The sequence below is a fragment of the Bufo bufo genome, chromosome 4, assembly GCF_905171765.1.
Source record: "Bufo bufo chromosome 4, aBufBuf1.1, whole genome shotgun sequence".
Classification (NCBI taxonomy): Eukaryota; Metazoa; Chordata; class Amphibia; order Anura; family Bufonidae; genus Bufo; species Bufo bufo.
The window spans coordinates 31,084,091-31,106,037 of NC_053392.1; the positions used below are offsets into that span (position 1 = coordinate 31,084,091).

The following is a 21,947-nucleotide window of genomic DNA, read 5'->3' on the forward strand; positions in this document are numbered from 1 at the left end:
CACTCTTAAAATTGAAAAGCTTCTGAAGCGTGATCATCGAACAATCAAGCGTTTCATTCAAAATAGTCAACAGGGTCGCAAGAAGCGTGTGGAAAAACCAAGGCGCAAAATAACTGCCCATGAACTGAGAAAAGTCAAGCGTGCAGCTGCCAAGATGCCACTTGCCACCAGTTTGGCCATATTTCAGAGCTGCAACATCACTGGAGTGCCCAAAAGCACAAGGTGTGCAATACTCAGAGACATGGCCAAGGTAAGAAAGGCTGAAAGACGACCACCACTAAACAAGACACACAAGCTGAAACGTCAAGACTGGGCCAAGAAATATCTCAAGACTGAATTTTCTAAGGTTTTATGGACTGATGAAATGAGAGTGAGTCTTGATGGGCCAGATGGATGGGCCCGTGGCTGGATTGGTAAAGGGCAGAGAGCTCCAGTCCGACTCAGACGCCAGCAAGGTGGAGGTGGAGTACTGGTTTGGGCTGGTATCATCAAAGATGAGCTTGTGGGGCCTTTTCGGGTTGAGGATGGAGTCAAGCTCAACTCCCAGTCCTACTGCCAGTTTCTAGAAGACACCTTCTTCAAGCAGTGGTACAGGAAGAAGTCTGCATCCTTCAAGAAAAACATGATTTTCATGCAGGACAATGCTCCATCACACGCGTCCAAGTACTCCACAGCGTGGCTGGCAAGAAAGGGTATAAAAGAAGAAAATCTAATGACATGGCCTCCTTGTTCACCTGATCTGAACCCCATTGAGAACCTGTGGTCCATCATCAAATGTGAGATTTACAAGGAGGGAAAACAGTACACCTCTCTGAACAGTGTCTGGGAGGCTGTGGTTGCTGCTGCACGCAATGTTGATGGTGAACAGATCAAAACACTGACAGAATCCATGGATGGCAGGCTTTTGAGTGTCCTTGCAAAGAAAAGTGGCTATATTGGTCACTGATTTGTTTTTGTTTTGTTTTTGAATGTCAGAAATGTATATTTGTGAATGTTGAGATGTTATATTGGTTTCACTGGTAAAAAGAAATAATTGAAATGGGTATATATTTGTTTTTTGTTAAGTTGCCTAATAATTATGCACAGTAATAGTCACCTACACACACAGATATCCCCCTAAAATAGCTAAAACTAAAAACAAACTAAAAACTACTTCCAAAAATATTCAGCTTTGATATTAATGAGTTTTTTGGGTTCATTGAGAACATGGTTGTTGTTCAATAATAAAATTAATCCTCAAAAATACAACTTGCCTAATAATTCTGCACTCCCTGTATGTACACAGTGAGATCACAGATAAAATACATATAGTACAAACAGGGATAAATAAAGAATATCACTGAAAGGAAATTATTCTCTAAAATATAACTTTTATTTTATAATTTAAAAATATATAAATAAACCCCACAACAAATATTAGATGATTATATAAACCACACAAATTATCTGGTGTCCACAAAGCATGAATGAAAACAATATAGTGAGGAAGAAACTAATAAGGAGACCTTCCTATAAGTATAATCTTGGTATAATACAGATAAACTGGATAACAGGTGAATATCTAGGTTTTGACTTACGGTTGCTTGATACCCAATTGTGTCCAAAGGGATGCCAATTCGACAAGTGGAGTCAGGAGATGATTAAATCCCTAAAATAGCCGTACGGCTATCCCTGCCTGAAAGCGGAGCACTCGCTACAAAAGAGGCGACCCCACTGGAAGGCCCTAGAAGTATCTTTACGTTTGGCATTAACAGGCCAGTCCCAACGCATTTCCCCAGTTGATGGTATACAAGTGGCTCATCAGGGGACTCATAAAAATACAAATAAATCTAAAGAAAAAAAAATAATGGCAACCTAGATAATATGAGCGCACCTGCATATTGAAAGGTGCCCCCATTTATAGTTCCGTGGTCTGCACAGCTTAAAGCATGTGGTTAAACTTCCGGCCGATGACGCACTTCCGGTCACGATAAACATAAGTTGTGGTCCAGAAAAGGAAAAAAGAAGTAGATGATCCTCATATAAATTCACTAATATAGCTATCCGCCGGCCACACATTTAAAAAAAATATATATAAACAGGCCTAACTAGGAGGCATAGAGGCAATTGAACTCACAGTGCGGTCCATCGCACCGGAAGTGCATCATACAGCCATGAATGAAGCACACGGGTAAGGAGAGATATGCCGGGCTGGTGGAACACAATATGCGGTCCATCGAACACGGTCCATGGTAGAGCGCTTATAATTAGGGATAAGCGAATCGAAGTTGACGAAGTGGAATTCGATCCGAATTTCAGGAAAAATTTGATTTGCATCAAATCAGAATTTTCTCGCGCTTCGTGGTAACGAATCACATTTTTTCCTAAAATGGCTGCTGCACGTGTGAGGACATGGAGCAAGGAACTCTGGGATGGCGGGATCACCCATATTGCCATGCATGCAGCCAATTAGCAGCCAGCCCTGTGATGTCACAGCCCTATAAATAGCCTCAGCCATCTTGGATTCTACCATTTTCCAGTGTACTTAGTGCAGGGAGAAACGTCAGCAGGAGCTAGGGACAGTGCTAGAAAAAACGTAATTGTGCTAATATAACGATTTACAAGTTCAGCGAAATATTATTCAAGGTGTAGGGAAAGGATAGGGAGGTATCATTCCTTAGCATTTATGTTGAACAGGGTTCAGTAGGGCAGGTTACAGCCTGGGTAATAGGAACAATCCTAGTACACCTTTCTGCACTGACTGGGGACCCAAATTGCCATTATACTGCTCAATAATTCCAGCTAACCGTTCTTGTTATTGGAGTGCAGGGCTGTTTGATACAGCTATTAACAGGGTTTATTACAAATATTGGAAATATTTCTATATCTTATTAGCCGTTGTGTGGTGAAGTGCGAAAATTACAGCCCTTTTTGTCATGCATTAGTGGCAAAAGAAAAATATATCTGCCGTTCAGTGGTGCAGTTATATGTTCTAAAGCTTTGTTTGGCTTGTATTCGTGGGAAAAAGGGCTTATTAGCCGTTGTGTGGTGAAGTGCGAAAATTACAGCCTTTTTTGTCATGTATTAGTGGCAAAAGAAAAATATATCTGCCGTTCAGTGGTGCAGTTATATGTTCTGAAGCCTTTTGTGAGGTGTATAGGTGGAAAAAAATAAGGGCCTATTTGCCGTTCAGCAGTGCAGTTATATGTTCTAAAGCCCTTTTTGGCATTTATTAGTGGCAAAAGTAAAATATATTTGCTGTTAGGCGGTGCAGTTATATGTTCTAAAGCCATTTTTGTCGTGTATTAGTGGCAAAAGAAAAATATATTTGCCATTCAGCGGTGCAGATATATGATCGAAAGCCTTTTGTGGCGTGTATGAGTGGAAAAAAATAAGGCCCTATTTGCCATTCAGCCGTGCAGTTATATGTTCTAAAGCCCTTTTTGTCCTGTAATAGTGGCAAAAGAAAAATATTTGCCGTTCAGCGGTGAAGTTCCATTGTACAGTACTATAGCCATTTACAGGGTGGATTAATAGGATAGATACGTACGTCCTATTAGCCGTTAGACTTTCTTCTGTATGAACCAAATTACGTCGATTAGCCATTCATTGGTGCCATTTTTTTGTGAAACAGGCTTTATGGGGAAAATTGATGGGTGTAGACCTTCTTCTGTATGATACAGCCTTTTTTGGGAAAATTGGTCGGTAGCTGTAACTATGGTTAAAAGGACAATATACACTGAACAAAAATATAAATGCAACACTTTCAGTTTTGCTCCCATTTTGCATGAGCTGAACTCAAAGATCTGAAACATTTTCTACCATACACAAAAGACCCATTACTCTCAAATATTGTTCACAAATGTATCTAAATCTGTGTTAGTGAGCACTTTTCCTTTGCCAAGATAATCCATTACACCTCACAGGTGTGGCATAGCAAGGTGCTGATTAGACAGCATGAATATTGCACAGGTGTGCCTTAGACAGAATAAAAGGCCAAAAGTTTGATCACACAGCGCAATGCCACAGATGTTGCAATGTTTGAGGGATCATGCAATTGGCATGCTGACTGCAGGAATGTCTACCAGAGCTGTTGCCCGTGTAATTAATTTCTCTACCATAAGACGTCTCCAAAGGCATTTCAGAGAATTTGGCAGTGCATCCAATCGGCCTCAGAACCGCAGACCACATTTAACCACACCAGCCCAGGACCTCCACATCCAGCATGTTCACCTCCATGATCGTCTGAGACTAGCCACCCAGACAGCTGCAGCAACAATCGGTTTGCATAACTAAAGAATTTCTGCACAAACTGTCAGAAACCGTTTCAGGAAAGCTTATCTGCATGCTCATCTTCCTCATCGGGGTCTGGACCTGACTGCAGTTCGTCGTCGTAACCTACTTGAGTGGGCAAATTCTCACATTCGATGGCATGTGGCACATTGGAGAGGCGTTCTGTTCATGGATGAGTCCCGGTTTTCACTGTTCAGGGCAGATGGCAGACAGCGTGTGTGGCGTCGTGTAGGTGAGCGGTTTGCTGACGTCAACGTTGTGGATCGAGTGGCCCATGGGGGCGGTGGGGTTATGGTATGGGCAGGCGTATGTTATGGACAATGAACACATTTGCATTTTATTGATGGCATTTTGAGTGCACAAAGATACTGTACCGTGACGAGATCTTGAGGCCCATTGTTTTGCCATTCTTCCACGACCATCACCTCATGTTGCTGACAATATTCTGCAACTTCGCACAGCTATTGAAGAGGAGTGGACCAACATTCCACAGGCCACAATCAACAACCTGATCAACTTTATGCGACGGAGATGTGTTGCACTGCGTGAGGTAAATGGTGGCCACACCAGATACTGATTGGTTTTCTGACCCCCCCCCCCCCTTCCAGTAAGGCAAAACTGTGCACATTTCAGAGTGGCCTCTTATTGTGGGCAGTCTAAGGCACAACTGTGCAATATTCATGCTGTCTAATCAGCAACTTTATATGCCACACCTGTGAGGTTGGATGGATTATCTCGGCAAAGGAAAAGTGCTCACTAACACAGATTTAGACAGATTTGTGGCATGGCTGTAATTGGCCAAGTGCAGCATGTGACCAAGCCTCTATATAAACTGGAGTCACGTAGCACGCACGTCACTCTGCTCTTACTAGTTGTAGTGATAGGATGCTGCTGCTGTGAGGGAGAGATTAGGAAAGACTCTGAAATCTGCACTTGGTGTGAAGTCTGCGATCTACAGCATTTTTTGTTTGGGGGTGCAATGCAACATTTTTGTACCCTGCCCTGAGCCCAGTGAGACTGAAAAAAAAGTTTGAATCTGTCTGTTAGTTAGGTGGGGGTCGGTGGCCATTTTGTGCAACAGCAGTGCTCCACCACTGCATATGTGCCAGGGACAATCATTTAATCCTGTTCTTGTAGTTCAGTGGTTGACATACAGTGCAGACCAAAAGTTTGGACACACCTTCTCATTCAAATAGTTTTCTTTATTTTCATGACTATGAAGGCATCAAAACTATGAATTAACACATGTGGAATTATATACATAACAAACAAGTGTGAAACAACTGAAAATATGTCATATTCTAGGTCCTTCAAAGTAGCCACCTTTTGCTTTGATTACTGCTTTGCACACTCTTGGCATTCTCTTGATGAGCTTCAAGAGGTAGTCCCCTGAAATGGTCTTCCAACAGTCTTGAAGGAGTTCCCAGAGATGCTTAGCACTTGTTGGCCCTTTTGCCTTCACTCTGCGGTCCAGCTCACCCCAAACCATCTCGATTGGGTTCAGGTCCGGTGACTGTGGAGGCCAGGTCATCTGGCGCAGCACCCCATCACTCTCCTTCATGGTCAAATAGCCCTTACTTTCAAAGTTTTCCCAATTTTTCGGCTGACTGACTGACCTTCATTTCTTAAAGTAATGATGTCCACTAGTTTTTCTTTACTTAGCTGCTTTTTTCTTGCCATAATACAAATTCTAACAGTCTATTCAGTAGGACTATCAGCTGTGTATCCACCTGACTTCTCCTCAATGCCATTGATGGTCCCAACCCCATTTATAAGGCAAGAAATCCCACTTATTAAACCTGACAGGGCACACTTGTGAAGTGAAAACCATTTCAGGGGACTACCTCTTGAAGCTCATCAAGAGAATGCCAAGAGTGTGCAAAGCAGTAATCAAAGCAAAAAGTGGCTACTTTGAAGAACCTAGAATATGACATATTTTCAGTTGTTTCACACTTGTTTGTTATGTATATAATTCCACATGTGTTAATTCATAGTTTTGATGCCTTCAGTGTGAATCTACTATTTTCATAGTCATGAAAATAAAGAAAACTCTTTGAATGAGAAGGTGTGTCCAAACTTTTGGTCTGTACTGTATACCCATTTTTAAAGTGCACCTGCACTGCATATGTGCCAGGGGAAGGGAAAATAATACCGTCTGTGAGTTCAGAGAGGTGACATATCCCCATTTTTTCTGTAAAATACCCCTGTGCTGCATTTGTGAGAGTGAAATATAATCTGTTAAATCCATCTGTCCCATTGTGGGGTGACATACCGTATATTCTGGCGTATAAGACGACTGGGCGTATAAGACGACCCCCAACTTTTCCATTTAAAATATAGGGTTTGGGCTATACTTGCCGTATAAGACTACCCCTGAATGTTCAGCCCTCCCTGTCTTCAAGACGATCTTCTCCAGTCCAGGGAACTGACTGGGATCTGTGGATGGCACTGATATGGGGAGGGGGATCAGTGGATGACACTGCTATGGGGAGGGGGATCAGTGGATGACACTGCTATGGGGGGGATCTATGGATGACACTATATAGCATCTTATGCTATATGTGTCATCCACAGATCCACCCCATGACAGTGCCATCCACAGATCCCCACTAAACAGTGCCATCCACAGATTCCCCTCCCCATAACAGTGTCATCCACCGACCCCCCCCCCCCATGACAGTGCCATCCACAGATCTCCCTCCCATAACAGTGCCATCCACAGATCCCCCCACACCGCCATGACAGTGCCATCCACAGATCCCCCTCCCGAACGCTCAGAGGAGTATACATTTATTAACTGTAATCTGTAACTTTAACTTTAAATGAGCGCTCATCTCTTTACTAGGGTATCTTACTCTCAGCTCCGCTAACAGGCAGTGCGGGCAGTGCTCACTCACTGACGTCACGCACCTGCGCCGCCTAGTGGGAGGAGCAGGCACGTAACGTCAGTGAGTGAGCGCCGCCCGCACTGCCTGTTAGCAGAGCTGAGAGTAAGGTACCCTAGTAAAGAGATGAGCGCTCATTTAAAGTTAAAGTTACAGATTACAGTTAATAAATGTATACTCCTCTAAGCGGCGGGGCCCTGTGTATTCTAACCCCCAGGCAAGCGTCCCCGTCCCCATGGGAACGCCTGGGGGTTAGAATATACCATTGGATCTGAGTATACCCGGCGTATAAGACGACCCCCGACTTTTGAAAATAATTTTTAGTGTTAGAAAGTCGTCTTATACGCCGGAAAATACGGTATTTACATTTTTTGTTGTAAAGTACCTCTGAGGCCTGCACTGCATATGTGACAGGCAGGCACATAAATTCAGCAAATCCATCTGTTCCATTGTAGGGGTGACATATCCACAATTTTTAATTTTTTATGTAAAAAAACCCTGCGCTTAATTTGTGAGATTGAAATATAATCTGTTTCATTTATGGTTAAAGAAACCCTTTTTTGGGCAATAAAGTACCTTTTTGCCCTGTACTGAATTTCTGACAGTCCAATAAAACCGCCAAATACTGCAGTTAAATTTTTGGTTGAAAAATGCAAATTTTTGTTGCTAGAAAGTACATTTGCGGCCTGCGCTGCATTCCTGTCAGTCAAATAAAACCAGTAAATACCGCTGTTACACTTTTGGACTTCAAAGTCCCATTTTTGGATGTAAAGTACCTCTGAGGCCTGCACATGTGATAGGCAGGCACATAAATTCAGCAAATCCATCTGTTTCATTGTAGGGGGGACATATTCACCATTTTTTATGTAAAAAATCCCTGTGCTTCATTTGTGAGAGTGAAATATAATCTCAGTTAAATCCATCCAATTTCATTTAGGGTTACAAAAAAACTTTTTTAGGGCAATAAAGTACCTTTTTGCCCTGTGCTGCATCTCTGGTAGTTAAAGAAATATAGTTAAATCCATCTGTCTTATTGTGTGTGAGAAAAAAACTTTTTGGGCAATAAAGTACCTTTGCTGCATGCACTGCATAGCAGACTGGGCTATAAGTTAAAAAAATTTGTCTGTTCCATTGTTGGGTGACATTAACCGGTTTTTCCCGTCAAAAAAACCCTGCTCTGCCTAGGTGACAGGGACCAAAATTTCTAAAATTCGTCTGTTCCATTGATGTGTGGCAATAACCCATTTTGGCCGTCAAAACCCCCCTGCTCTGCATTGTTCAAAAGGAACTTAATTTAGTTAAAATGTCTGTTACTTCGGTGGGTGACCGCAAAAAATTAGAAGGGACGTGGCCCTGGTCGTGGTGTTACGGGTGTTGGTGGAGCTCCTGTTGCAGGCAGAGGACGTGGTCGATCTGTGCCAGCTACACGCACAAGTAAAACACCTTCCTCAGGTGCGAGTAGGCGACAGAACCTTCAGCGTTATTTGGTCGGGCCGAATGCAGCTCTACGAATGGTGAGGCCAGAACAAGTACAGGCTATAGTAGATTGGGTGGCAGACGTTACTTCCAGTTCCTTTACATTGTCTCCCACCCAGTCCCCTGCTGAAAGATCAGAGTTGGCACCTACACCCCATGGCCATCAGTCTTTCACCTCACCCCTTTACAAATCAGCCAAGCAGTCTGAGCCCCAAGTCATGCAGCAGTCTCTTCTGCTTTTTGATGACTCTTCTAGCAGGGTTTCCCAGGGCCATCCACATAGCCCTGCCCCAGAAGTGGAAGAGATTGAGTGCACCGATGCCCAATCACTTATGTTTCAGGATGAGTACATGGAAGGACCACCGCAGCAACTCTCGGATGATGACGGAACACAGGTGCCAACTGCTGCGGCTTTCTGCAGTGTGCAGACCAACAAGGAGGGCTGGGGTCAAGACTGGGTAAAAGATGATGTGGAGGACGATGAGGTCCTCGACCCCACATGGAATCAAGGTCATGCGAGTGACCTGTGCAGTTTGGCAGAAGAGGCGGTGGTCGCACAGAGCCAAAAAAGGGAACAGGGTGCAAAACCATCTATTACATTCTCGGGTGACATTTTACCTGTAACGGGGTGCCGAAGGCACACTCGGTCTCCCATCAGCCGCAGACCTGCTGCTTAGCTTCGGGAGCGAGGATCTGTGTTTGACCTCGTTCCCAGGGCGGCTTTGCTAGCTGGGAGGCTCCCTGCTCCTAGGTCTGCCTTGAGTGCCGAGCTGATCACTCGGTGCTCGACTGGTTGGTCTGTCGGTCATGTGACGCTGGCCATGTCACATGACCCTCACTCCCCACTATAAATACAGGCAGCCTGCTGGCCACAGGTTGCCTGTTAATTTAGGTTCCTGGCAGTTGTTGGATACCTGTGTACTTACCTGATCCTGTTCCCTGACGATCCTTTGCCTGCTCCTCCTGTAATGCGCATCCTTCCCGGTATATGAACCTCGGCTTCCACCTGACTATTCTTTGCGGCCTCCTTTGGTACTTCTCGACTCTCCTGGTATTTATGACCCCGGCTTCTCCTGACCTTTCTTTGCTTATCCCTCTGTACTGCGTTGTCCTCTTGGTTTTGACCCGGTCCGTTCACTATCCGTTATTTGTCTTGTCTGTCCTTCCCGCACGTATACTAAGCTAGGGACTGCCGTCCAGTTGTCCCCTGTCATCAGGACTCGTGAGGCAAGTAGGCAGGGCCAGGGGTGAGGGTGGAGCGCAGTGGTCACTATCCTCCCCCCTGTGTGTGTGTGTGTACGTGTCCATTACCATTTTTGCCATATACAAACCCCTGCTCTGCATAGGTGACAGGGACCTAAATTTTGTAAAATTGTCTGTTCCATTGGTGGGTGACATGAACCCAGTTTTGCCGTGAACAAACCCCTGCTCTGCATAGGTGACAGGGACCTAAATTTACAAAAAATCGTCTGTTACATTCTTGGGTGACATTTTACCATTTTTGCCGTATACAAACCCTTGCTCTGCATAGGTGACAGGGACCTAAATTTCTTAAATTCGTCTGTTTCATTGATGGTTGACATTAACCCATTTTTGCTGGTGAAAAACCCCTGCTCTGCATTGCTGACACGGAACTAAGTTTAGTAAAAACGTCCGTTACTGATCGGAAGATGCGCGACCACAAGTGCATGCTGGTAGACGCGCTGCTGATGGCATTCCCACCTGACAGCGGGGTGTCAGTGGAAGCACAAGGCGAAGGAGGAGGAAGAGATCACCAATGCAGCTGGGGCACCACCAGCATATCAGAAGGCAGGGTTAGCATGGCCCGAAATTTGGAAAAGTTTTGCCAGCACACCACAACAACCAGCACCACCAGCTGATATGGAACGTCTTAGCAGGAGGCAGCATTTCAGCAACATGGTGGATCAGTATGTGTGCACACGCCTACACGTACTGACTGATGGGTCTGCCCCCTTCAACCTCTGGGTCTCCAAATTTGGCACAACGCCTGAGCTTGCCCATTACGCCTTGGAGGTTCTGGCCTGCCCTGCAGCCAGTGTATTGTCTGAACGTTTGTTTAGCACGGCAGGGGGCGTTATCACAGTCAAGCGCAGCCACCTGTCCATAGCCAATATGGTCAAGCTTACGTTCATTAAAATGAACCAGGCATGGATCCTACAGGACTTGTCCGTACCTTGTGCAGAATAGACATGTATACCGGCCTCACCCAGCCATTGTTGTACTCCAGCACACTTTCTCTTTGTTTTATTTTTTATATTTCGTAATTTTGGGGTCTACTTAAATTTAAACAAACAAAAAAAGATAATAAAATAAAATAAAAAACAAAACCAAAAACCAGTGTTGGCTACCTCCTCCTCCACCGCCGCTTCCACCTACAGCACTACGTCCACCACCTCCTCAACCTCCTACTTCATATGGACCTCCTCCTCCTAGATCAATATTTTTTATTTTTACATATTTTATGTTTTTTTAAGTCATTTCCCTATCCACATTTGTTTTCAGAGCACTTGCAAAGCTCTTAACCATATTTTGCTGCCATTTGCAGCCCTCTAGCCCTTTCCGTGACTTTTTAGAGCCATTTTAGTGCTCCAAAGTTTGGGTCCCCATTGACTTCAATGGGGATCGTGTTCGGGGTCAAGTTCGGCTCCCGAACGCGAACTTTTTTGTGAAATTTGGCTGAACCCGTTTAACCCAAACTTCCAGGTGTCCGCTCAACTCTATTCAGGATCAATATGCATTACCATCATGGTCACCCCGACACTGGTCGTCAATCCATTCTTGTTGATGAAGCACTTTTTTTTCCGTTTGTCTTTTAATTCTTGTGGTTTTGCCCCTTCTGTGCCTGCTGTGTCCTGTTTGTGAAATAAACAGTTTTTTTTTCTCCCCCATTAAAAAAAAAGAAAAAAAGAATTGTCTTGTGATTTGGTAGCCAAAAGCAGGAGTGGGTACAAAACACATAATACATGCAAATATTCCAGTTACGTATCTCTGTTTTAGTTCCACTCCTGTTTTTTTGGCATAAGCAATACTGATGGATTACTGACCAAATGCTGACCGAGTGAAGGCTGGCACAATAATAAGCTACCTTCGGTCTGTTTCTATTTAGTCATTCTCTCTTATCTATAGCATGCGTCTCAGTTTGGAACCCCTGTCTACTCTCTTCCAATAGCTAGTTACAATTAGAGCATGCGATCTGAGATCAGCATTATAAGCGCTCTTCCGGTACGATGGACCACATTTTGCGTTCCACCGATCCAGCATATCTCTCTCCATACCTGTGCACATCATTTATGGCTGTATGACGCACTTCCGGTGCGACAGACCCACTGTGCGTTCCATTGCCTCTATGCCTCCTAGTTAGGCCTGTTTATAAATATTTTTTAAATATGTGGCTAGTGGATAGCTATATTAGTGAATTTATATGAGCATCATCTACTTCTTTTTTCATTTTGCTGGACCGCAACTTATGTTTACCGCTACCGGAAGTGCGTCATCGGCTGGAAGTTTAACCACGTGCTTTAAGTTATGCAGACCATCGAACTATAAATGAATTTTACTTTCAAAATGCAGGTGCGCCCATATAATCTAGGTTGCCATTATCTTTCTTTATATTTATTTGTATTCCCCTGATGAACCACTTGTATACCGTCAACTGGGGAAACGCGTCGGGACTGGCCTGTTATAGCAAAACGTGAAGATACTTCTAGGGCCTTCCAGGTGTCATCCTATGGTTTAGCTACCGATAAGTGGGGTCGGGGCGCGTGCTCCGCTTTCATGCAGGGATAGTCGTAGGGCTATTTTAGGGATTTAATCATTTCCCGACTCCACTTGTCGACTTGGCATCCCTTTGGACACAATTGGGTATCAAGTAACCGTAAGTCAAAAGCTAGATATTCACCTGTTATCCAGTTTATCTTTATTATACCAAGATCAGTCTTATAGGAAGGTCTCCTTATTAGTTTCTTCCTCACTATATTGTTGTCATTCATTCTTTGTGGACACCAGATTATTTGTGTGGTTTATATAATCATCTAATATTTGTTGTGGGGTTTATTTATATATTTTTTAATGATAAAACAAAAGTTATATTTTAGAGGGTAATTTCCTTTCAGTGATATTTTGTATGTACACAGTGACTGCACCGGCAGATTAGTGAGTGCAGCTCTGGAGTATAATACAGGATGTAACTCAGGATCGGTACAGGATAAGTAATGTATGTACACAGGGACTGCAGCGGCAGAATAGTGAGTACAGCTCTGGAGTATAATACAGGATATAACTCAGGATCGGTACAGGATAAGTAATGTAATGTATGTACACAGTGACTGCACCAGCAGAATAGTGAGTGCAGCTCTGGAGTATAATACAAGATGTACAGAATTTCTTAACTCATCGGGTTATCTTGAAAGAAAAGACACTGAAAAGCAATTGAAGGCGTTTGCTTAACACATTTGGTTTAGATAACACGTCTCATAAAGCATGTGTGTTATCTACTACATCTGTAACTCAGGATTAGTGATGAGCGGCATAGGCAATATTCCTTTTCGCAATATTTCACACATTTTTCGCTTAATATTTGCAATAAATTAGCAAATTCGTGATCTCCAGTCATTATTATTGTGATTTGCAAACATCGGCACTAATGATGCGCACATTTTTGGCGCAATACATGCAACTTCACATTTTATCAGGTCTGACTACATATTACTGATTGGTGCATTAAGTATTGTGCACTAAGCACTATGTCTGTAGCATGTATGTATGGACAGCAGAACTACCTAACACCCTGCACTGGAACCTATAAGCTACACTATAGCACAATCTAACCTACACTGACTATCTCCCGCTAACTATCTGTAATATATATATATGCTAACTAACTATCTAATGTAATTACACAGCAAAGCACAGAGCACAGCAATAGCACTGCTTTCTCTCTCAGAACTGCAAAAAAAACAGCAGAAAATGGCTGCTGGGGACGTTCTTATATAGTAAGGGAAAGGCAACTTTCCTATTGGTTGCTAGGGATGTTGCTAAGCTCAGACAAAGACATTGCAGCCTTCTCATAGGCCCAAAAGCAAGAAGCAGGGAGGGATCATGGGTTCAGATAAAAAAAATCTAGAATATTCGCGAATACGAATATATAGCACTATATTATAAATCTTCGCGAATTCTCGAAGTGTCGATATTCGCAATAAAAATTTGTGAATAGAATATTTGCGATCAACACTACTCAGGATCAGTACAGGATAAGTAATGTATGTACACAGTGACTCCACCAGCAGAATAGTGAGTGCAGCTCTGGAATATAATACAGGATGTAACTCAGGATCAGTACAGGATAAGTAATGTATGTACACAGTGACTGCACCAGCAGAATAGTGAGTGCAGCTCTGGAATATAATACAGGATGTAACTCAGGATCAGTACAGGATAAGTAATGTATGTACACAGTGACTGCACCAGCAGAATAGTGAGTGCAGCTCTGGAGTATAATACAGGATGTAACTCAGGATCAGTACAGGATAAGTAATGTAATGTATGTACACAGTGACTGCACCAGCAGAATAGTGAGTGCAGCTCTGGAGTATAATACATGATGTAACTCAGGATCAGTACAGGATAAGTAATGTATGTACACAGTGACTGCACCAGCAGAATAGTGAGTGCAGCTCTGGAGTATAATACAGGATGTAACTCAGGATCAGTACAGGATAAGTAATGTATGTACACAGGGACTACACCAGCAGAATAGTGAGTGCAGCACTGGATTATACTAAATAATTTACCTTGTAAGAAGTATGAAATAAAATTTACTTTTAACAGTAATTACTGTACTATTTTATTCATTTTACATATAAAATAGGTTTTAAGTAAATAATCGGGTTTGTTTTATTATCTGACAGGGGTTTGCAGGATCAGTATGCCTATTTTGTTAAGTTTACTGATGAAGAATGCAACAAAAATTTACAAACCAAAGATTTTGACGTGATTTTGAAAGAGGATAAATCTGCCGGCATAAGAAAAAAAGTGGTTGATAAAGAAATCTATAATGGAATTCGAATGGTGGCCGCATCCTACATAAAGGAGAAGAAATTTGACATACATTCCGAATCTCGCCTATTAAACCCTGATCCTACAAAGTCTCCCATCAGCAAACTACTGGAGGGGACCCCCGCTGCTGGTTGTGTTGTATTTTTCTCCCTGAACTCCGCTTGTGTACAGACCTGCACTGATCCCAAGGGGAAGTACAACATTATCGACAAACTTAATAAACACAACCTTCCCACGAGCCGAGCCTTCGCTTACACCAAAGTGTTCGAGAAGGATAAGAAGAAACCAGAGGACGAGGTTTGGAAAAACTGGGGAGTTCTCGATGGCAAAATGACTTTACTTCGGTGTAGCGGAAATAACTGCATTAAATGCTTTAATAATGGAGTAAAAAATGAGGCCTGCTATAAGGATTAGTCTAGATGATCAGATTACGTTGCTGCTTTGCTTATAACTATTACACATCTTCCCAGTAGCATATTAACTATAAGATTTGCTTTTCCTTTTTAATTTAGCGTTTTTTGTATACCAAATGAAATAAATACATAAATGAATACCTATAAAATACTAGTATCTGAGGAGAGACGGCTGGTGGTCACGCTCAAAGTTTATATCTTTATGACAACATATAACCAGCATAATAAATAAACTGCTGAAATTTTAATCTCAAAATCTTTGATGTTTAATTTCCATTTCACTGCACTTAGGGGGTCATTTAGTATCCAGCAATGCGCCTATATTAGGCATATTTCCGGCAGAGATTGCAGCGAAAAGGTTATTTGCGCCAAAATCTGTGACTTTTCCCCACCAGGTCTAAAAAAAAGTTGCCATGGAGAGGCGGCGGAGGGGTCGGGCCGCAGGCCTGTCTCATTCACCATTTTCTTTGCCTGTTTTAGGCGTACAAAATGGTCTAAATGTAAGACAGCAAGGAAGCTGTATTATATTTAAAACTGGCAGCGCCTCTTCATAACTCCTCCAGATCCACCGGCAGCTAAAGGGGTTATTAAGACCAGCGTCTAAAACCGGCCGGTCTTCATAAATTACCCCCTTAAAGGCTATGTACACCTTTGGAGTAATTTGTTTAAATCATTGCATTTAACTTATTTTTGGCTAAAAATCATATTTTCAATTGGCCTTTATTTAAAATATTGAGCTGTTCAGTTACAAAGGGTTAACTATTTTTCTAACTGTGTGACTGCTACTTTCACTTTCACTTTGTGCCAGTCATCTAATTACCCTTATCTCTAAAATAATATGAGGTAATAAATACTTATTTAAGCCATATTCTTATTAGTAAGATAAGAACTGAGCTGTAATTAGTGTTTATAATGTCAGAGAGCAGAGATAAGGAGCCTGTCAGCTCCCCAACTGACGGAAAAGAGATAAAATCCACATGCAGCTAGTAGAGCATCTCAGCTCTGTACAGAAAAAAGGATTCCATATTGTTAATAAAGACCAACTAAAAAAAATATTTTTAGCTCAAAATAAGTATAATGCAATAATAATTTTAAAAAATTGCCTCCGAAGGTGTACATAGCCTTTAACCTCTTACGGACACAGGGCGTACATGTACGCCCTGATGTCCGAGTCCTTAAGGAGACAGGGCGTACATGTATGCCCTGTGTATTTCCGATCACCGCGGCACCGGTCCTCAAGCCTGATTGTATCGTGGACTACAATCGGTATATGGGAGGAGTTGATCTCTCTGATCAAGTCCTCAAGCCATATAACGCCATGCGCAAAACCCGGGCATGGTACGAAAAAGTTGCGGTCTACTTGGTGCAGGTTGCCTTGTGCAACTCTTTTGTGCTGTCCCGGAGCGCTGGCAACACAGGGAAATTCCTCCAGTTCTATGAGGCAGTCCTCAAGGCCCTGATATTTTCTGACCGGGAAAGAGCAGGCCGGAGTACCTCAGGAACTGGAGGCGCCTGGATCGTCCCTGGCCAACACTTTCCAGGTGTGGTCCCCCATACTGGAAAGAAGGAACGGTCCCCAAAAAAGTGCAGAGCGTGTAACAGTAGGGGGATACTAATGGACACGTGCCCCGATCATCCGGGCCTCTGCATTGACGGTTGCTTCAGGGAGTACCACACTTCCATAGAGTACTAAATTTATAATCCCCTACCCCCATTTTAATTTATTTGTCCACAGTCTTCCAAATTTTAAACCTGCAAATTCTCTCTCCAAAATCCCAATTGCGCTCCTTCTCTTCTGAGCCGTGTAGTTTGCCCGCAGAGCACTTTACTTCCACATATGGGATATGTGCTTACTCGGGAGAAATGGGGCTACAAATTTCGTGGCACTTTTTCTCCTATTACCCCTTTTAAAAATGAAACATTTGGGGTAACACCAGCAATTTAGTGTAAAAAATCACATTTTTCATTTTGATGTCCAACTTTAACAACATTACGCCAAACACCTGTGGGGAGTTAAGGGACACCGTACCCCTTGTTATGTACATGGAGTGGTCTAGTTTCCTAAACGGTGTGCCATGTGGAGGTTTCTTGCTGTTCGGACAACATGGGGGCTTCCTAAATGTGACATGCCCCCCAAAAAACATATGAGGTATTTTCTGACTCGGGAGAAATTGGGCTACGGATTTTGTGGTGCTTTTTCTCCTTTTAACACTTGTAAAAAGGAGATAAAAGGGGCTACAAGAACATGTTAGTGTAAGAAAAGATTTAGAATTTTCTCCTCCACTTTGCAGCTATTTCTGTGAAACACTTAAAGGGTTAACAAACTTTCTGAATATCATTTTGATTACTTTGAGGGGTGCAGTTTTTATAATGGAGTCATTTATGGGGGATTTCTAACATAAAGACCCTCAAATTTACTTCAAAACTGAACTGGTCCCTGAAAACTCAGATTTTGAAATTTTCATGAAAAATTGGAAAATTGCTGCTCAACTTTGAAGCCCTCTAACGTCTTCAAAAAGTAAAAACATGTCCATTTTTCTTACAAGCAGAGAGTTTCAAAGTTAGAAAAATGCAAGCTTTTCCAATTTTTCATGAAATTTTTCACAAAGAAATGAGGTAAATATCGGCGAAAATTTACCACTAACATAAAGTAGAATATGTCATGAAAAAACTATCTCGGAATCAGTATGATAGGTAAAATCATCCCAGAGTTATTAATGCATAAAGTGACACTGATCAGATTTTCAAAAAATGGCCTGGTCCTTAAGGTAAAAATGAGCCCGGTCCTTAAGGGGTTAATCTCTAGTCCTGGAGACTTAGAGAGGACCTTTCACCTCTCCTGACATGCCTGTTTTAATAGCTTCATGCACTCCCCATGTAATAACTTATTCTGGAACACCTCTTCTTATGGCTCTATGTTGTGCCACTCCTTTATTATTTCCACTAGAAGGTATGAATGAATTGCTAGCAGTCTGCAGTAAGGGCACAGAAGTGTGGTAACCAGTTGGGGGGGTGTCCCTGCACAGACTCACTCTATCCAATCAGTGCTGCCATTTTGACACTTTGGGATGCTCGGGTGCTCTACAGAGCACCAGAGCACAATGGAAGTCAATGGGAGAACCCGAGCATTAAACCAGGCACCCCGTGCTCTGAAGAGGGGAGGGTGTCTGGTTCATAGGAAAAGGTCAGAAAGTGATGGAAACACCACTGAAATGGTTCAGGAACAGCAAGGGCAGGATGTCTGGATGCATCTTGGACTCCCAGGTCGCTGATGGGAATGATGTTGTCCAAGTTGTATGCCACTTTTACAGACTGACAATAATACGCACCAAATAAGATAAAATCAATTTTAGTGGAAAAATTGTTAGGAAACATTCTTTCCTGTATATTTACTTGTATATAAAGTGCAAGTGCTGCAAAAAATTACAAGGAAGAACCGCTCCGATACAAACTGTATATCACATAAAGGAGGGCCTCATTCACATTGTGGTACAATTGTTCAGGTAGCGGGACTTCTACACTCATAAAGCCTATGCACTAAGTGAAAGGGCTGCCAAAAATTGCAAGGAACCAGCACTCCAATACACCCTTTATTACACATAAAGGAGGGCATCATACACACCCTTGAAAAATGATGATTGATGGCCTGCTGGTGACCCTCAAAAACATTTGGAGCAAGGGCCTGCTGGTGACCCTCTAAAACATTAGGGGTGAGGGCCTGCTGCTGATCTGACCATCTAAAAATATAGGGGTGAGGGTCTCCTGCTGATCTGACCTTCTAAAACATTAGGGGTGAGGGTCTGCTGCTAAACTGACCATCTAAAACATTGGGGGCGAGGGCCTGCTGCTGATCTGACCATCTAAAAATTTAGGGGTGGAGGTCTGCTGCTGAGCTGACCATCTAAAAAATTGGGGGTGAGGGTCTGCAGCTGAGCTGACCATCTAAAACATTAGGGGCGAAGGCCTGCTGCTTATCTGACCATCTAAAAAATTAGGGGTGGAGGTTTGCTGCTGAGCTGACCATGTAAAAAATTTGGGGTAAGAATCTGATGCTGATCTGACCATCTAAAACATTATGGGTGAGGGTCTGCTGCTGAGCTGACCCTCTAAAACATTAGCGGCGAGGGCCTGCTGCTAATATGACCATTTAAAAAAATTAGGGGTGAGGGCCTGCTGATGATTTGACCATCTAAAACATTATGTGCGAGGGCCTGCTGCTGACCCTCTAAAACATTAGGGGTGAAGGTCTGCTGCTGAGCTGACCCTCTAAAACATTAGGAGTGAGGGCTGGCTGCTGAGCTGTCCCTCTAAAACATTAGGAGCGAGGGCAGCCTAATATGCATGTTGATATGATGGAGGAGGAGGATGAGAAAAAGAAAGATTGAACCATATACTCTTTATTGTGGATGAAGGGGTGCATGGGAATCTAAAACATTAGGGGTACGGGTCTGCTGCTGATCTGACCTTCTAAAACATTAGGGGGGAGGGTCTGCTGCTGAGCTGACCATCTAAAACAATAGGGGTGAGGATAACTCTCAATCTCCTCATTCTCTACCTCCCCTTTGGCCATCCACGCTGAACAGATGGAATAAACCTGCTATGGGTACTACCCTCTGTAGCGGAGGCAACCAACTCCAGCTCCTCCTCCTCCTCATCATCCAATTTGTGCTGAGAAGACAAACTGAGGGTGGTCTGGCTATCAACCTGTGTACTGTCTTCTCCCATTTCCACCTCTTCCACATGCAAAGTGTCCGCCTTCATTGTGAGCAGCGAGCAAGTCAATAGACACAGAAGTGGGATGGTTATGCAGATAATAGCGGCATCGCCGCTCACCATCTGTGTTGATTCCTCAAAGTTGCGTAAAACCTCACAGAGGTCACAGACATTCATGCCCACTTGTCACTTGTGAAGAGCGGAAGCTGACTGGAAAGGCGACGACAATGTTGAAGCTGGTATTCCACTACTGCCCTCTGCTGCTCACAAAGCCTGACCGACATGTGGAATGTGGAGTTCAAGTCGGTGCTCACTTCGCACAACAGTCGGTGAGCTGGCAATTGCAAGCGCTACTGCAGCGTTGCCAGATCGGCGGCAGCTGTAGATGACTTTCGGAAATGGGCACACATGCGGAGCACCTTCACCAGTAGCTCAGGCAAATTGGGGTAGGTTTTGAGAAACTGCTGAACCACTAAGTTGAACACGTCGGCTAGGCTTGAGATGTGTGTTAGCTTGCTGAGCTCCAAAGCCGCCACCAACTTACGGCCATTATTAGACACAACCATGCCTGGTTGTAGGTTGAGTGGTGAGAGTCACAGCTCAGTCTGGTCCCTTATATCCTGCCACAGCTCTGTGGCGGTGTGCTGTTTGTCACCTAAGCAGATCAGCTTCAGCACGGCCTGTTGCCGCTTCCCCACTGCAGTACTACACTGCTTCCAGCTACTGACTGATGGCTGACTGGTGCTGCAAGATGAGAATTCAGAGGTGGAAGTGGGGTAGGAGGTGGAGGTGGAAAAAGGGGAGTTGCAGCCACCAATGTAGGTGATGGCGGAAATCCTGATGGAAGTAGGGCCCGCAATCCTTGGCTTCGATAGCACCTGTGCCATCCCAGGGTACGACTCGCTCATGGCCTCCACATCGTTCACCCAGTGTGCCGTCAGGGAAATATAGCGTCCCTGGCCAAAATCACTTGTCCATGTGTCAGTCTTTAAGTGGACCTTCCCAATAACTGCATTGGTCAGGGCACGGGTGATGTTATGGGACACATGCTAGTGTAATACGGGGACAGCACACTGGGAAAAATAGTGGCGGCTGGGGAGTGAGTAACGAGGGACCGCCGCCATTATCAGGCTGCGAAAACCTCAGTGTCCACAAGCCTAAATGGCAACATTTCCAGGGCCAGCAATTTGGAAAGGTGCGCATTTAGTGTTATGGCCTATGGGTGGGTGGCTGGGTATTTGCTCTTTCATTCAAAGGCCTGGGGTATGGACATCTGTATGCTGTGCTGGGACACAGAAGTGGATGTGCTAGCTGATGGTGCTTGCGAAGGTCTAGGTGCAGGGCGGGAGGCATCCGGGCCTGCACCTTGGACACGAGATTGGCCAGCACGTAAAACAGGGGAAGAGGAGGCAGTGGTGTGACCCGCAGACACTGATTGTGCACCAAGGTGTTCGGCCCACCTATTAGAGTGCTTGGATGTCATGTGGCGGATCATGTTGGTGCTGGTGAGGTTGCTAGTGTTCACGCCCCTGCTCCTTTTGGTATGGGACAGATTGCAAATGACAATTCTTTTATCTTCCGAGCTTTCCTCAAAAAAGCGCCAGACTGTGGAACACCTAGCCCTTGGCAAGGGAGATTGCTGCAAGGGTGTGCTCCAGAGAACAGTTGCGGGCCTTTTTGATGTGGCCTGCCTTCTCCCTTTTACCACCCCACTGCCTCTTCCAGCCTGTTGTGGTGCTGCGGATCCCTCCCCCTATGTACTGCTGTCCTCGCTCGGCTTGCCACCTTCTCAGGTTGGGTCAGTGATTTCATTATCCACCACCTCCTCTTCCACTTCCTCACTCTGGTCATTCTCCTGACTTGTTGACCTAACAAGAACCTCACTTATTGACAAATGTGTCTCATCCTCATCATCAACCTCTTGAGACACAAATTGCCGTTGACTTATTGGCAACTGTGTCTCATCATCATCATCCACCTCGTGAAACACTAATTGCTGTCTGACTGTGGATGCTCATGAGTTTGGGAATCAGTGCACAAGATCTCCTCATGCCCCTCTTCAAGCAGGCTTGGCGAGAGGCCCAAATCAAGGAATGGCGATGAAAAGAGCTCC

The 21,947-nt window shown here is 43.9% G+C and overlaps 1 protein-coding gene across 1 annotated transcript in view; it reads left to right on the forward strand.

The window, feature by feature from the left end:
* LOC120997107 overlaps window positions 1-15,369 on the forward strand; it is a 31,036-nt gene extending 15,667 nt beyond the window's left edge. Inside the window, exon 3 of the mRNA XM_040427046.1 lies at window positions 14,561-15,369. Within this exon, the coding sequence (XP_040282980.1) occupies window positions 14,561-15,122 (562 nt within the window). The 3' untranslated portion in view covers window positions 15,123-15,369. The remainder of the gene's footprint in view (window positions 1-14,560) is intronic.
* The last annotated feature ends 6,578 nt before the right edge of the window (window positions 15,370-21,947 follow it).